Genomic DNA, 18444 nt, shown 5'->3' with positions numbered 1-18444 from the left:
CACTGTTAGTGACCCATATCTGAAATACAGTTCAGACTTCTGCAGGGTATTGCTGAACACAAAAAGCAAATATGCCAATACCTGGTAAATTTGGAAGCTGAAGATTTGACTATTGCATTCAGCAATGTTACGATTCAGGTTACAGAGATATAAACCCATGTACTCACACTATTGAAATCTAGATTGTCGTGTCTGTGCTGCAATCCACCGAAGTTATAGGTACATAGCTAATTTGAAAATGTATCTCAGTCATCTGAGTATCTGAGTTCAGTGTGAAAATTTATATACGTAAGTACTTTGGTGTATCAGTTTGGTTAAGTACTCAGCACATTTTCACTACATGCTGCTACTTATACAGAGCTCTTTAACTGAATCAGGGCACAACCCTCTAATTCTAGTTTAAAGACTGCCCGTTTAAATACTTTTAATACTTTTAAATACTTTAAATACTTTTAATTCTATGATTCTATGAAATATTTACTGGATAGTAATATGTTAAATTGTAGACTATAGTAATGTCATTAAAGAAAGTACAATAAGTGCCATTAAGTAGCAATAGACATCAGTTATACGTCAGAATTTTTCTTACTAAGGCTGAGAATTAACTTACATTGGGGTGGGTGCATGGTTTTTAATTCCAAATTACAAAGCTGAAATAGCTAATGTCCTAATTAAAAAAACCCAAACATGAAATCAACTAAGCCCTCAAAATGTTATCAAAGGAATTCCCTACTCTAAACAATAAATAAAAAATATTTCATGATAATTTGTATGTATCTTGAGAGGGAAGAACATTACTTTAAATTGACTTTTGTAACAATTGAGATTTTGTTTTTAAATAAGAAAAGGTTTATGGAGCTATGTATTCAGAACTATTAATAGAAAGATGAAAATAACAGTATATCAGAAAACAAGTATATAGGTACTTTATACCATATATTCCATTCAACTTTCAGCATCAGTAATGCAGTATTTTTCATCTTCTCTTTCAGACTTTCTGACTGTTGTCAAACCACACTTTAACCTAAATCATGCAATCAAAGGTGGATGCATAACCTGTCAGTAGGATCTCGCAAAGAACACATATATTGAACTCGCTTCCTTTTGTTCAAAGCTACGCTGCCACTTTAATACTACATAAAATGAAAAATTAATCAATTATAAACATCAAAGGATGACACAGAAAAAGTACTTTAAAATGAATGTAAGTACTGTAATAAATAAGAACCCTCATTAACACAGAAAATGGAAATATAAATTTAGCAATGAACTTTTGGAGCATTATGTCCCTAAACAGAAATGAAAAGAAAGCACTAAAAATAAAGATAAAAATGCTAGCCTTATAAAAATATTCTACAAACAAGACCACACACACCTGTGAATATTTCAAGCATAATCAGACAAAAACATTATCTTCATTAATATTTCTGCTTTTCTTTCTAAATTAATTACGTTCATTAACAAAGAGTAATTCCAACATATTTTGTGAACTGTTATTTATCAAGATGAAGTATTTCTCAACTTTCCTCTTTTATTTCAGAGCTAACCTAGTGGACTGAGAGCTAGAAACATCTGAATTTGGAACCCTTTCCATTTGACTTGTATGATATTGGAGAAGTCAAATTTCTCTGCAAGTTTCTTTCACAGTGTACAAAATTATCTTTAGAAAAAGATAATCATAACTATTTACTTTCTGATTCTTCTCAAGCTGATGCTATGAATTATCATAGAACCCTATACAAGTCTACACATTTATTATACTACTGCTATGAACAATTCTCACAGTATTTTTGCTTTTGTTTATGGTAGCTCATTTAAGTCTCTAACAGAACTTATTCAGTAGTCTAAAGACAAATAGACCACACAGAGATTCAGAGGGAAAATGAAAAGAGAGGATTTTACACAATTCAGAAGGATTCACAGCGAGAATTATTAGGAAGTCGTGATTGTACCAAGGCAAATTAGACTGTCTTTATTTCAGACTCTCTTTGTATGTTAGAGATGCTTCACCGTTATGAGCGTTTTAAGAATAGAAGTCAGTTGTGCATTGCTTGTATATTATCTTCAGTACTAAATATTGTTGAACTATTGAGAAATGAAAGCACTAGAAAACTGTAAGGCCAAACTTAGTAAAAACAACAAGTTACATAAAAAAAGGAAAACTTCAGATCACTGTGTTCTTCTTTATTAAAGTATGTCATGTATTTTATCTTTGCAAGAGTTTGATGAGTTTTTGCAAGTAAAATTCTGTTTCCTCTATACTTGCTAATAGTCATGAGAATCTGTAGTTTGCACCTTCCCATTAAAAATGTATTGTATTTTTTGAAATTATTCACCCCGCCTTTTATCCAGATCATGTCTTTGAAAGGAGGAAGTAGATAATAAATGGAATAATTCATGATTTCCCATTAAATATGAAACTTTCTTTTGCAGAGTTTAGAAAATGAAGTTCTACATAATGTACAGAAGTTGATTAGAACTTTTTTTAACCTTTTCAAGAAAAACCTTTCACATTACACAAACGCTCAGAGAAGTTTCTTTAGGAAAGGCAAACCATTCACTTCCCACACAGTTCTGTTCTTTAGATCACTGCCTAGTTACACTAAATAATGTTTATCAGGCCCAGAATTCACAGAGATGATTCATTTAACCAAAAAGAATGTATGCCTCTAAGTGCTAAAAATCTTTTTTTGAAAGTTATTTAATAAACATTGAATCCTGGTCATGGCAAGCAAGATTGTTAGGAATAATTCAGACAGAAAAAAATACATATTTAAATAATATTGTGAAAGAAATTTAAAATGTATCATCTAGCTCAATAAGTGACTTGTACCATCTCCCTTTCCACAATCAGCAGGGAGTTTGGGATAGAGTGCCTTAATTTAAAATTTCTTTTACTATGAAAAGATACATTTCTTTGGTTCTGATTTACTCTTTTCTGTAGTTTTTAGTATTTAAAAGTGAAGAAATATCCTCATAAAATGTGGAGTTAACACAACATTCCACCAGTTCTCAGAGTAATGCAGTCATAAGGTGCTCACAGGTCATATCCAAAGATTGACATCAGCAAGAACCATAAAATCATCGTGAACATGAAAGAGCAAGAACACTTTACTCCTTTCTCCTTTTGCTGCTATGTTCTTCTTTAGCTACCTTGAGCTCTCCTCTCTCCCTCTGCCTTCATAGTGCTATCTACAAAAGAAAAGGTAGCAGCTCAAACCACTAGAACCAAATACTGTGCAATTAGGGACTGCAATACAAGGTAGAAGCAGAATCTGCTTTTACACATTATCTGTGTCTAAAATTGCCTTATGCAAGGTTTCTAGTAACAGCAGCTGCCACTCTTCCTTCCTTGTCTTAATCCCACACCACCAAGTTATTTTTTTCATAACTCTTATTCTTGGCAGCGCCCCTCCCCTGTCCCTTAAGTGCTATGTAACACCATCTCACCTCATAACACAGAAATGGTCATATTCACTTCACAACACAGAATTCATAAGCCTAAATTGCGCATGTTCAAATTGGGAAGCCCCAGTAAAGATTTAAGGTTGTGGAAAATCCCTCCAACCATAACAATGTGATATACCGTCGAAGAAGAAACCTCACCCATAGCAATATGATAAGCTGTCCCAATCTATTTGTTAAGTAAAAGATTTCATATGTCACCTATGAAGTCACTTTACTAATTTATTTGGTAGAAGCAACAGCTACTAGAAAGTTTAGATTAATCAAAAATCCCAAGAAAATATTTGTGTTCAGCTTCCTTAATAAATTGGTCCATCAATGCAAAAGATAGAATAAAGACAAATAGAAAAGCAAAAAAAATCTAAAATTGAGTACCAAATGATTTAAATAACTTACAAAGAGAGGACAAGATAAGAAGCCCAGCCTAATAGTAGGGTTTACTAGTCTGGCTGAACCCAGGACACATGGCTATGATGAAAATAACAAACAGAACACCCTTCAGCCTAGTCCTTCTGCTCTCCATCAGCCCACAGACCCCATTCTTCTCCTGCAGTGGACTCTCCAAATCATCCTGGCCTCTAATCACATGAGGAGGTTTCTTCCTGTAGTCTTGGAGGACAGATGGGGTTGAATATTCGGAGCCAAATTGGTAGTAGAATTAAGGATGTAGGAAAGAAATCTTTTATTTCCACAAACTTATCTTGAGCACTCACAATTACTCACTCGTTAATTTTCCAGCATTTTTTTTCCTTAACTGTACATAGCTGATACTGACACTGAAAACAGCAGAAACTTGCTAGGGGAGGGGTGGTGGGGGTGGTGGGTGGGGTGGGGGAGGGTGAAGTTTTTGAATTTGCCCCTTTTCATTCTCTCATTGAAGAATGGAAAAATAATCTTCTAGCAGATGGCACAAACAGAAGATGCAATATAGATGCCAGGTCACTTTTGTTCTGGACTTGCCAGCTTCTTGTAGAAATGCTACTGCAGGAAGTAGCGAACACAACTCTAAGACTTCTACCTGATCCTTTTTACAACTTTCAAAATTCAATAGCTCTCCAGTGTAGGATTTAATTGTATATTTACATGTTTACACTTGAGCTGGTCACCTTAAGTTCCCTATGTAAGCTATGGAACAGGTGCTTCAAAAGTATAATCCACCATGTTCTAAAGCAGTTTTGTAAATCCTAAAAGATTGGGTTTAACTAATCAAAGTACTTATTCTTAATTATTTAAATTGATTATATGCGGTGATTAACCTAGTCCTCTGTATCAGTTAAATTCAGATGAAAATCCCTTTGCTCTATCTGAAGGACAAAAATTTACGGAAGCAAAGGGTTGACACTACATTCAACCATTTGCTCCTAGAGCAAAAATATTCCAGTTGTCGCTATACAATCTGCAAACTAGTTTAATGATTGATCTTCCCAGTATTAGCTCAGATACCTGTCAATTGCTCTGGGAGACACAGCCCACCTGAGGGTGAAAGCCTTTGCCATTTTGTGTTCCAGGTGATCTTGAAAAGGGCCAGCTTTCTGGTGAATTCTAAGCAGAACAACCTACTATATCTCAAAAACCATCTGATTGAATGCATATAAAATAATACCATCTCCTGCCTGAAAAAGTCATATCAGAGCCTGTCTTTACTGACACAAATTTATCAAGGCAATAACACACTGACCCACCACTCACAAGACAGAAAACACAAACACCAATTTTCTGCATATCTAGGTCAAGCCATACAGTCTCTGGAAAATAATTCAGACGTCATCTGATTACCAAGGGGTCTTGACTGAGGATACAAGAACTGCATCATCCAATCACAGAAATACATCTAGGAGCATCACGAATTTTATTTTATTTTTATTTTTTTTGGTTAATACTAAACAGAGCTGTTCCTTTCATCAAAAAGACTTCAAAATCTCTTTTTCTAGTTTTTAACTGTGTTTTGATGATATGGTCATATTTGGACAATTTTCATTAATATGAAGACTAAAGAACTGTTACGTGGTTTTTCTGGCAACCCAGTTTCGAGCCATTAATGATTTGGTGAGTCAAGGCCACTAACAGAAAGTGTCTGGGAAGGCTCACTTGAGGCCAGTGGAGTCAGCCAGCCTCCTCATAAGCTTACAAAAGCCTAATGCTGTAGCAGAAAAGCAGTCACATGCTGCATTAATGGAACCTTCACTTTTGTCCGTTTCCAGCTACTTGCACTGCATTCATTTCTTATTTCAAGTTAAAGTTTTAGAGAAGCAAAGAAAACAAAATCAGTGAAAAAACCCAAAGCAATAACCTGTTTTAATATGATTAAAGTACTATTTTTCTTAAGAACTGTTTCATCTTCCTCTTATATCACCCTGGGACAAAAAATTATGACAAAGAAGAGAAATGAAAAAATCTCCAAATTTTTTCACAGAAAAATGAGGTTATAACATAACAACACTCAACAAAATTTTTCTCATTTGCTGAAGTCTGGAACAAAGTACAATACTGTATGATAGAAGGATAACTGCAACCCTTTTTTCCTTCAGCTCTGAAGAAACTAACTTAATTTTAAAGAATATTGTGAAGGACACAATTTTAGGGAAGAGTTTTAATTTAAATATTGTTACTTTTTTCCATAAATATGCTACTAGCCATACATGTCTTTATTTAGTAGGTAATAAATCTGCCTAACATGTACAACCACCACCCCCCCGCAAAAAAAAAAAAAAAAAAAAAAAAAGAGTGCTCAATATTAAGGAGTGGTGTGGCTACAAGAATTTCTCTTAACAGAGAAATGACTGACAACCTCCATATTAAACAAAAGTACAGATATAAAGATAAAGGGCAATAATCCACTTTTGGAATGGAAACTATTTAAAGAAATACAGAGTATATTATAAGCAATTTCTCTTTTTTTTTTTTTTTTTCAGAAAAACATCTGTTGTCTGCCAAGGCATAGAAAGGATAACATCGATTTCAGTAAGATCATTTACAGATACGGCATCCCCTTAGTTTATAAATTGTTTTAAAATTACAGCTGGTCATTTAGGTTTTTTATAAAGATATTATCCTAGTACTAATTTAATTGTGTAGCTGCTAGTTTGTTACCATTTGTTTGTTCTCAAATGCTTGTATCAAGTTTATGGAAGAGCAGTAGTAAATGACATACTATAAAAGCTTTGTAACTGCTGAGCTACTATCAAAAGCTAAAATTCTGAGAATAATTAACTACAAAGAACATGAAAATAGTCTTTTAAAAGATGTACTCAAAAAGCCTCCATAGAAATAAACTAGAATACATGTATCAGTTTAATCTTGCAAGAGGCTTTGATAACTTTGAAAAACAGCATATTACAAACCAGTAAGGAAACACCCCACTTTGTGTAGGTATTGCAGAACAGATGATAAAGTTCTCACTTCATTGTGGATTTCCTTGCTGGTTTCTTTTTTCACAACCTCCAGACTAAGAGTTTGGATATAAAAAGAAAAATTGCATAGGAAGGGGTTTTGGGCGTGGATTTTTGTTGTTGTTGTTGGCTTGGTTTTTGTTGTTTTTTTTTTTTAATAGCAGTAAAAGGCTGACATGATCAAATCAGATCTGTAAAATGAACTTTGAAGCCCCAAGGCCTCACTAAAACAGCAGTGAATTCCTGTGTAATCACAGAGAACACTTATGTCCCTACCACAGTGTGTGTACTGTGGAAATCCACTGGGGCTAAAGACTGAAACAGGTCACTGGGTAGGCAAGTTGGTCTACAACAATTGTAGAGTAGTGACTACAGCAGCACTGCATAGCTGGCGTGGAACTAGGGTGACAAAAAGACGATGAGGGCTGGAAGCAAGTTCCAGTTCGGAACCGTGGGCAACCCTCCTCCCTTCCTGCCCTGCTTCCCCAGGTGCCCCTCCGTAATAGGTTTGAGGCCCTGGATCTTGATGGAGAGGTAAGTGAGGATGTGGCGCAAGGCCAGACTACAAGGTCACCTAGGAAAAGGCGGTCGACTTCGCGCCTCAAGACTGCCTCTGACAAGAAAGAAAGAAAGGTCATTGTTGTAGGCGATTCCCTTCTGAGAGGAACAGAGGGCCTGATATGCAGAGTTGACCCTCATCATAGGGAAGTGTGTAGTCTGCCTGGAGCCCGGATCAGGGATATCACCAGGGCGCTCCCCAGCCTGGTGCACCCGACAGACTACTACCCACTGCTGGTCTTCCAGACAGGTGGGGGGGAAGCTGCTTCCCACAGTCTGAGGGGGATGAAGAAAGACTACAGGGCCTTGGGGCGGATGGTGAAAGAGTCTGGGGCTCAAGTGATCTTCTCCTCACTTCTTCCATCTTCCGGTGATGATGTGGGACTGAATGGGAAAATTCAGTCCATAAACAATTGGCTACGAGACTGGTGCTTTAGGCAGGGCTTTGGGTTCTTTGATAACAGCTGGTTTTATAAGGCTCCAGTCCGGATGATGGCATGTGGGAAAGGTTTATCTCACAGAGGCAAAAGGATGCTGGGGCATGAATTAGCAGGGCTCATTTGGAGAGCTTTAAACTAGATTCGAAGGGGGATGGGGTTGTAGCTGGGCTTGCCCCAGTGGGGCAGCACTCTAGAATTGATGAAGACTGGGAGGCCTCCTATAATCCTAGGGTGAAATTGGTGAGCTCAGCTCCCTCCTTGAAATGCCTGTACACCAATGCGTGCAGCATGGGAAATAAGCAGGAGGAGTTGGAGACCTGTGTTAAGTCAGGACATTATGATCTGGTGGCAATTACAGAGACGTGGTGGGACAGCTCACATGACTGGAATATACTCATGGAGGTCTATGTCCTTTTCAGGAAAGACAGGCCAGCCAGGCGGGGTGGTGGGGTTGCTCTTTACGTGCGAGAGCAGCTGCAATGTACTGAGTTCTGTCCAGGGACAGGGGACGAGCGAGTTGAGAGTCTGTGGGTGAGAATTAAGGGGCAGGCTGGCAGGGGTGATACTGTTGTGGGTGTTTGTTACAGGCCACCAGATCAGGGTGAGGAAGTTGACGAGGCCTTCTACAGGCAGCTGAGAGCGGCCTCACAGTCACAGGACGTGGTTGTCGTGGGGGATTTTAACTTCCCTGATGTTTGCTGGAAGGACTACTCAGCAACCCAGCCACAGTCCAGGAGGTTCTTCCAGTGTATGGATGATAACTTCCTCATCCAAATGGTGGATGAGCCAACCAGGAGAGGAGTGCTGCTGGATCTCATCCTCACTAACAAGGAGGGTCTGGTCGAAGCAGTAAAGGTTGAGGGCTGCCTTGGTTGCAGCAACCACGAGATGGTGGAATTCAGGATCTTGTGTGGTAGGACCAGTACAATAGCAAGTAGAATTGCAACCCTGGACTTTAGCAGGGCAAACTTTGGCCTTTTCAAGCAATTGCTAGGGGAAATCCCATGGGCAAGGCTGCTTGAGGTAAAGGGGCTCAGGATAGTTGGTTGACATTCAAGAATTGCTTATTCCAAGCTCAAGAGCGGAGCATCCCGACACGTAGAAAGTCAAGGAAGAGGGCCAAGAGACCTGCGTGGCTAAATAAAGAACTGCTGGGTATGCTCAAGTGGAAGAGGAGAGTTTACAGGTCATGGAAAGAGGGGCTGGCCACTCGGGAGGAATATAAGGCTGCTGCTAGAGGATGTAGGAAGGCAGCTAGGATGGCTAAGGCCTCCTTAGAATTAAATCTGGCGAGAGGGGTCAAGGACAACAGAAAGAGCTTTTTCAAATACATAGCTGATAAAACTAACACCAGAGGCAAGGCTGGCCCACTGATGAATGGGGTGGGTGCCCTGGTGACAGAAGATACAGAGATGGCAGAGTTATTGAATGCCTTCTTTGTCTCAGTCTACTCTGCCGGAGGCAGTCCTGAAGAGCCCTGTACTCCTGAGACCTCAGATGAAGTCAGGTCACTGGAGCAGTTTGCCTTAGTCGATGAGGAATGGGTTAGGGACCAGTTGAGCAATTTGGACATCCATAAATCCATGGGTCCAGATGGGATGCACCCGCGGGTGCTGAGGGAACTGGCGGAAGTCATTGCTAGACCACTCTCCATCATCTTTACCAAGTCTTGGGAAACGGGAGAGGTGCCTGAGGACTGGAGGAAAGCAAATGTCACTCCAGTCTTCAAAAAGGGCAAGAAGGAGGACCCGGGTAACTATAGACCGGTCAGCCTCACCTCCATCCCCGAGAAAGTGATGGAACACCTTATCCTTGATGCCATCTTAAGACATGTCAAGGATAAGAGGGTTATGAGGGGCAGTCAACATGGCTTTACCAAGGGGAAGTCATGCTTGACCAACCTCATAGCCTTTTATGAGGAAATAACATTGTGGATGGATGATGGCAGAGCGGTGGACGTGGTCTACCTTGACTTCAGCAAAGCATTTGACACAGTCTCCCACAGCATCCTCATAGCTAAATTGAGGAAGTGTGGTCTGGATGATCAGGTAGTGAGGTGGACTGCAAACTGGCTGAAGGACAGAAGCCAGAGAGTTGTAGTCTATGGGGCGGAGTCTAGTTGGAGGCCTGTATCTAGTGGAGTGCCTCAAGGGTCAGTATTGGGACCAGTATTATTTAATATATTCATCAATGATTTAGATGAGGGAATTGAGTGTACTGTCAGCAAGTTTGCTGATGACACTAAGCTGGGAGGAGTGGCTGACACGCCAGAAGGCTGTGCTGCCATCCAGCGAGACCTGGACAGGCTGGAGAGTTGGGCAGGGAGAAACTTGATGAAATATAACAAGGGAAAGTGTAGAGTCCTGCATCTGGGCAGGAACAACCCCAGGTTCCAGTATAGGTTGGGGAACGACCTGTTAGAGAGTAGTGTAGGGGAGAGGGACCCGGGGGTCCTAGTGGATGGCAGGATGACCATGAGCCAACACTGTGCCCTTGTGGCCAAGAAGGCCAATGGCATCCTGGGGTGTATTAGAAGGGGGGTGGTCAGTAGGTCGAGAGAGGTCCTCCTTCCCCTCTACTCTGCCCTGGTGAGACCCCATCTGGAATATTGTGTCCAGTTCTGGGCCCCTCAGTTCAAGAAGGACAGGGACCTGCTGGAGAGAGTCCAGCGCAGGGCGACAAAGATGATTCAGGGAGTGGAGCATCTCCCTTATGAGGAAAGGCTGAGGGAGCTGGGTCTCTATAGTTTGGAGAAGAGGAGACTGAGGGGTGACCTTATTAGTGTATATAAATATATAAAGGGGGAGTGTCACGAGGATGGAGCCAAGCTCTTCTCAGTGGCAAACAATGATAGGACAAGGGGTAATGGGTATAAACTGGAACACAAGAGGTTCCACTTAAACTTGAGAAGAAACTTCTTCTCAGTGAGGGTGACAGAACACTGGAACAGGCTGCCCAGGGGGGTTGTGGAGTCTCCTTCTCTGGAGACATTCAAGACCCGCCTGGACACATTCCTGTTGACCTTATCTAGGTGTTCCTGCTCTGGCAGGGGGATTGGACTAGATGATCTTTTGAGGTCCCTTCCAATCTCTAACATACTGTGATACTGTGATACAATAAATTAATGTACTTATTTCTGTGCTTGCTCCCTGGGGTCTGATACATCTCCCCTCACAGAGCAACTACACTACCCCTAATTCAGGGGACAGGATCTCTTGTCAACACAGCATTTGCTCAGGAAGGATCTGTTCCTTATTTTGATCCAGCTCATGCAGAATGTGACCGCGTCACAGACCAGTTTTAGTTTCCTTCTCTTTAAGCAGGGAATTAAACCAGCTATGAGACCTAGCACAATTAGTACGACAGCATGATCAAAGGTAACTGTTCCACATCAACCATACGTACTCACAGAGCAGTAACATGGGACTTCCTTAACTCAGTTTCCTGTCACTGTCAGGCTGCTCTCTCCCACAGACCATGACCATGATAACAGTCTCTCATACAGAAACAAAGGAACAAATTGAACTTTGCAAACCCTGGGATGACATATTGAGAAGGTCCTGACCAATCCTACCACTGAACTTTGGTTCAGTGAATCTTTAGTCCTTCATTTTTGAACCTAGACAAAACCCAAATAAAAGAAGTGTGGTATGAGTTTCCTTTAAACAGACTGCTTTCCTAGAGCATCAGATCAGACACATTACAGTCTTTGTACTGACAGTCAGAACACTTACTAGCTTTATCATGTTACCATTGTAAAAATAAAGGCAAATTGGACGTGTTACAGGAAAGAGAAAGGTGTCTGCTGGCTGAGCCTTAATCTGGTATGGTTTTAGGACACTGCTAAAGTTGTTACCCCTCAACTCAAATTTGGTAATTTTCTAGATTTTAATATGAAAGTTTTTAGGGAAGGTTTGCCAGTCCATTTTTGAGCTAGGAAGGAGGAAAAAAGCATGCTCTGCAAGCAACTACTGGTCGAATTCCTGTCTGACTGATACAATGTTTTTATGCTGCAAGGGTGATCTTGCAATATTAATTGTTAAGGTGCCTAGAGGCCTTGTATATGCATCTTTTTATTATTTCAATATTGAAATAAATAAATCATCTCACTTAAGCAACCAGCAATTCAGATTTCTTAGAATTCTTTCATTAATTTTGATGGTGCTGAACCCCAGATCTGTTAAAAGACTCCAGAAGAATAAGTCGGTTGTAGTCTCTTGTAACTTCTAAATGTAAATACCTCAGCTCTAAGAAATCAAAAACTTATCTAGATTTCTTTCTTTCATTGGGTTTTTAAATAACTAATGGTGTATTAAATGCTTTACCACAGAAGTCAGCACTTGGGCTTGGCTAAATAGTAATTCAAAATTACAAGAATATGTATGTCGGTGTACGAAGCTTCCACCCCAAAGGAGATATTTCACAGAGGCTCGGGAAAAAAAAAGCAAGGGGGGAAAAAAAAAAAAAGAGAAACACAATTTTAAACATAATTACTGACACAATCTTAACAATAATGTTACAAATGTGATATAATACTTTGTTAAATATACAAATTGGTAAAACTGAGGAGTTAAATGCTTTGATATATTTAAGATCAGGAGAAATGAGCCATCATTATTTAATATCAAATTCAATTTTAAATGCCAAGTTCCACTAAAAAGGGTAGGGCCTGGGGAGCTTTAAATTTAAATGATTATGATGAGTAGAAACAAAGGAAACAATAAACTTAGGTATGTTAAAATGCCTCAAAAAAAGCCAACTTACGCAGCAGCTTCTTGTTTTGACAACCCTTTGATATTCTTCGCCAAATAATCATCGATGCCATCTTTGGCTTTGATCAAATGAATCCTAAATTTAAATGAAAAAAATTAAAAGAAACACAGTGAGGTGCTAACGTAGACTTCTGCAGCATTTATAATATATTAGCATTGCCAAGTAGAGCTAAATACTAAAATACTGAGAAAGTAATATATCAGATATTCTATAAACACATACAAATATCTTGTTAAGTTTTTGGTCTGTAGGTATTTTAAATCTTGATTTCTAGAAGAAAACAGAGCTAGTATTAGCTTTCTAGGACCTGGTTGCCTCATATTTCTGTCTAAACTAGAAGAAATTGTGCATTAGCTAAATCAGTAATAATTGATTAAGCCATCCATATTTAAACTGTTTTCTAAAGAAGAACCATTACATTTTTGCATTACCAGTATGGGCCAAAATGGTCCAATCTATTTTGTATTTAATTTTTTTGAAATTAAAAAAAACCAGACCTCCTCAAAAAATGTCCCAAACCCAACTCAGAATGCTTTCCTCAGTGCAATGCAGACTTTTAACACTGTTCTCAGCTTTTCACACTTCAAACAGCATATTTCAAAAGGTGGTCCGCTAACAGGGTAATACAAAGGGCATCAAAACAAACAGCAAATATCAGGATGCATGGATTGAATTTTAAAATTTGAACTGTGCATCATTTCACCTTTCACTTGAGCAATCATCTCTTTGCATCCCCACTCTGATACACAAGAGATGCCTAGAATTTTAAAGGATAATACATACTTACTGACCATAAAGTGTACTTGAACAGATTCTGATATCCTGACTTTGGAGGATACTATCTTTATAAAAGTAATGTAAATTTCTTTAAAAGAGCATGAAGGTTGTCGGGTTAATTGCTCAAAGATAAAAGAAATTCAACATCAATGTTCCACATATATCTACTACTTTCGTCTTTCTCTGTATTACACTGCTGTCTTCCATTACAGTGGCAAGACTAAATTCTTTTCATAATGTTAGGTAATATAAGCGTCATTCTCCTTATTGCTCTGAGAATACCAAAGACACTTTATGAAGTTAATTTAAATGAAAACAAAATAGCTAAGCAATGTAGAATATTTGACATGTTTGTATTTAAAACAATGTAATAGTAAAAACTTCTGGCACAAATAGTACATCTAAATTTGTTCCAGAATTTATTACTACTGCTGCACCGAACAGAGGCTTATGCTTTCAAGCTGCACATAACACAAGCCATACGAGCTGCTGCTGACCATGAAAAATGTACACCTTATGGATATTGCCATAAAAATTCAGTTATAATCAATACCAATATTTAATCCGTATCAAAATTTTCACACCAAAATAGTCATAATTTAGGAAGATACATTAGGATAATGAAGATAAGGTAATTACTGCATATTTTAATTTGATGTAAAACATATTTCAAGATCCAGTAGGTTTACATGAGGTAATACAAAAATTGAAAAATAATATCTCTGGATAATTAAATATTAAGTGTTCAGTAGGCAACACAATAAACACTCGGTGACCTTCGTAATTTAAAACTGCAAAAATGAACTTTCCGCGCTTAGAGAACACACCAGATATGGGTGGGGTGTCCAAACCCTCAAACTGAAACAGTCAACTACAACAAACGAATTCCTAGGCATCACTATCAGCTTGCTGCAATTTAATCTACACTGCAGTTAAAAATCATCTCTAACTGGAACAAAGGAAAGCTTGATGTCTTCTCTTTATTTTCTCAAAGGTATTTTAAGAAAAAGCAATCGGGGGAAAGTCCCTAGAATCAGATACAATTTAAAATGTCACCTGCCTTATAGTCAAGATACAAATTTCTGAGCTCTGTTTGCTAACACTCTCTAACTTAAAGAGAACTACAGCCAAGGGGGGTGGGGAAACCAAAGGCAAGAAATTGCAAAACAATTACTGTTTACGTAAGTTCTGCAATAACCTTTTTTAAAGTTAGTAAAAACAATAAATTCTTATCTCATTCTGGCTGTTATTATCAAATATGTTAATGTAGCAATAACACAGAAAAGACAGGCAGATGATACATAGGAAAAAATACGTAGTAGAAAATTTGTCATCTCGAATAATCATTATTTAAAATGGTTTGTAATAAGCAATGAGAATTAAAACCAATAAACTTAATTAATGTGAAGAACTGGACTGTGACTTGGAATAGATGTTGATTCTTAATAAAGAAATGAGGTGAGGATGGCACTGGCTAAAGTGGCATTGTTTCTCTCCCTCCAGAAGTTGTCACTTGCTATTTCCAAACTGTTTTAGCTTTATTTCCCCAGTGTTTCCAGGATGACTCACAGTATTTCATAAATAGTTTATAAAAAAGTCTACTTCACCTGTAAATTGGCTTCTATTTAAGACAAATATATTTAATCCAATAGATACCTATTCCAGAGTTAACATTTTACACCATGCTTTCCTATCACTACTTATGTTACCAATTTACACAACAAAAAAATAACTACTATTTTTTTTTCCTAGAAATAAACTTCATGATTAATACACCTGGCTTTTTACTCAAAGAACAGAACAAAGTTCCATAAAGGACCAAACTGATTCTCACAAAGCTTTCTATCATCACTGCCTATTCTGTTAACTTGTACTCCAGTTTTCTCCTATCAAAGAATATGGCAGTACGAGCCCTCCAGAAAGACTGGGCCCAAGGCTTCCACATTACTAGATCCTCACTGCTTTTAGGCATGGACATGCAGCTGCTGAACTTTGAAATGCTGCAGACTTTTCAGCCAAAGGCTAAGGTGATTGAGGGGGCATGGGGGGTGGGGAAGGGGTGTTAGGGAAATGTGGAATAAGAAGAAATTAGCCACAATTATTTCTGAAATGTAGGAAGTTCCAGGAAAAAGACCATACTGGGGCAGAATAGTAACTGAGACCAACACGCGCTGAGGGAGACAAAAATGTATGGATACAAGTAACTAAAATGAGAAATGAGTGCAATGGAACAGGAAGCCAAGTAGGCATTTGCAAGAAGATGGCTTGGAACTATTATGGCATTGTTGTTAACTCAGTTATTAAGTACAGGATAATGTTTTTCAAGCTAGTTTTATTCACCATATTTTGAGAGATGAGCCTGAATAAAAAAAAAAACAACAAAAAAAAAACCAAACAAAAAAACCAAAATCTTGTCTTTTCATCCAAATAAGTACATTTTCAATGACCTACATCCATAACAATGCTAAACAGAACTAACTTCCTGCAGCTGTTGAAGGGGTTTTGCGAAATTAGGATATCAGCCTTACACAGAACACATTTCCTATTTAGGTTTTTCCCCTCTTTTAATTATGAAGATTTCCTAAAAGAGAAATTCTTTGCCTCTGAGTTTTGTAGTTTTAAATATTGCAAAAAAACCCAAACAGAATTTGTCACCTTAGCTGATTGAAGATATTCACCATAAATTCTGAAAGAAAAGAGGTACATACCTTGCAGAGTCTAATGAGGGGCCAAGAGTCTGCTTTATGAATCTGGGATGCTCCCCTGGGCTTTGCAGGATTGCTTGAGGCAACATATTCACTTTAACTAAAACAAACAAACCAAACATGTTACTTGAAACACTGTCTTCACAGTGATAAAAGTTTCTTATTCTTTTTGTGCTGCTCTTCAGTCAACTTCCTTTTTTTCCTAGTGCGTTACATGTAAAACTGGACTCAGGTTCCACACAAATCTTTTCAGACCTCAGCATTACTTTAGTAGGACATAATGTGAACGAATGGTCATGATCTTTCTTTCAATGGGTTTCTCTTTTTCCCTGGAGTGCTTTTGATTTGCACAGGGACAACTAATTCAGGAACCTTACTTGCACATGGTTCCCTGTTCTTCCTCAAGCTATCTACATCCAAGTATTAGTAATATTTTAAGGTAATATATAAGGCAGAGAAATGATTGAACGTACAGTGTGCAATGCAACAACAGGCACTCTATTAACATTCAAAATAATACATAATCATAATAGTAACAATCCTTTGAATAAAAAATGTAAGTAATGCTATTCTTACAACACAGGGTTTGACTTAAAACAAAAGCTGAAAGCCCCACAGTTATGTAGAATCGTCTAGCTTGTCATTTTGAAGTACATAAATGCTAATAGGACTTTTTTGTCATATAGAGCTACTGTGTTTTTTCCCCAAGTATTCAGTCTACACTTCCTACCATTAAAGTTTCAGCTGCCAGTTCCTTCATTTTGCATGTCTGTGATCTGAGGACGTTAGCAGCAGGAGCACCCTTACTTTTAAATTTGGTTTAATGTAGGTATTGCATGCCCTGCTGGTAGGCCTCAAGGCAGAAACTTTTAATGGGAATGGGAAAACAGAATATAATAGGAGGGGAGAAGAATTTAACCATTTGCTACATTTAGTGAAAGGAAATTTATTTTACAGGGAATAAATATTAGATATGAACCAACTTGATTCTGAATGATCAGCATCAGACTAGCAGATATTTTACATATTAGCCTTTCTGGGATCAAAAGGCATTCCAGTGATGCAATATTTTGCTGAAGTTTTAGTGAAATAATTTTTTAGTTGCATTACTTAGAATGGAATAATGTAGACAATTAGAGATTGAAAAGATGACAGGATATGATATTTCCCCTAAGTCATTCTTTTAGGGCTTAGTACTAATGGTAACATTTTTTACAGAAAGAAAAAAATATTATTTATAAATAAACTAACCTACAATTAAAGGCAGTATTTTACAGAAGTGTGTCATGGAAAAACAAAATCAATAGAATAAAAGCATATGGGTAATTCATCACTATAAAAGATTATACTTACAGAGAATGATGGGTTTCTATTCACAAGCAATATAGAAAGGAAAATCTCTTTTTAGGAAGATGCTGTTCAGTGAGAAATAGTAATTAAACTTTGGAACAACAATATTGAAGTCCAGAGAAGATGAAAAGCTTTCTACAATCCTCTCAGTTTTGAGGTATTAGGTGAGAAAAAGCAAGCAGACAACATCTTAATGGCAACTGTTGTATTTGGCAAGGCAGGATAGCTGACCATTTGCAGCTGTGGTGCAGAAAAGGAAAGGGGTAAACTGCTGAAAGGAGACCCTAGAAAGCCCTGGTGGAGACACTGCAACCATGAAGCTATCAATTGGTAGCTGTGTTTTGTGGCATGCCACAGGTAACAGGCTCCATGTTGCACCCACATGGGACCTGGCTGAAGCATGCAGTAGCTCCTCGCTGGCTCACACACTTATGGTTCCTACCCCACAGACATCAAGTGTATGATAAGACAGTCTGGCACACACAGGTCTCACACCAACATGAAGTACAGACACAGACATTTCCTGAGTCCAATACTGCCTCACAAGGATTAAAATATTGCCCTGACTTCTATTTCAAACTCAAAGTTTGGGATTAAAAAAAAAAAGTAAAATAAAAAAATCTCCTTCATACTAATGCCAATTTAATTTTTGTTTTAGAAGTGGGAGGTTGCTTTCACAGTTAAATGCTGGTTTTCCCTCATTTCCAAGGTAACTCTAATGTCTACAGGTAAATTACAATCATGGAGAGACATGAAGGTATCAGTAACACATCCTTCTGAAATGTGTCCTATTACACTCACATACATTTTGTTGCTTACCATTTAAAGACTGCTGATCCCTTTCCATCTTACTACTTTAATATAAGGCCCAAGCCACATCTCATTTACTTAATCAAGCACCCACAGAGTTCAGCAAAAGACAAGGCAGTACAGATTTTTCCTAAAGAAGAGCTATATTCCATCACATGAGGAAGTGAATCTTCCCAG

General features: G+C 38.1%; 1 protein-coding gene across 1 annotated transcript in view; it reads right to left on the bottom strand.

Moving 5' to 3' along the window:
* The window catches only part of TTC29 (tetratricopeptide repeat domain 29), a gene marked incomplete at its 3' end in the record, with an annotated part of 134407 nt that extends 118116 nt beyond the window's left edge, over window positions 1-16291 (bottom strand). Inside the window, exons 1-2 of the mRNA XM_080638920.1 lie at window positions 16111-16291; window positions 12617-12700 (exon numbers count right to left, since the gene is read on the bottom strand). Of these exons, the coding sequence (XP_080495046.1) occupies window positions 12617-12700; window positions 16111-16229 (203 nt within the window). The 5' untranslated portion in view covers window positions 16230-16291. The remainder of the gene's footprint in view (window positions 1-12616; window positions 12701-16110) is intronic.
* Window positions 16292-18444: the final 2153 nt, after the last annotated feature.

The sequence above is a fragment of the Psittacula echo genome (genome assembly GCF_963264785.1).
Source record: "Psittacula echo genome assembly, chromosome: 1".
Classification (NCBI taxonomy): Eukaryota; Metazoa; Chordata; class Aves; order Psittaciformes; family Psittacidae; genus Psittacula; species Psittacula echo.
This window is presented reverse-complemented; position numbering and strand designations above follow the sequence as displayed.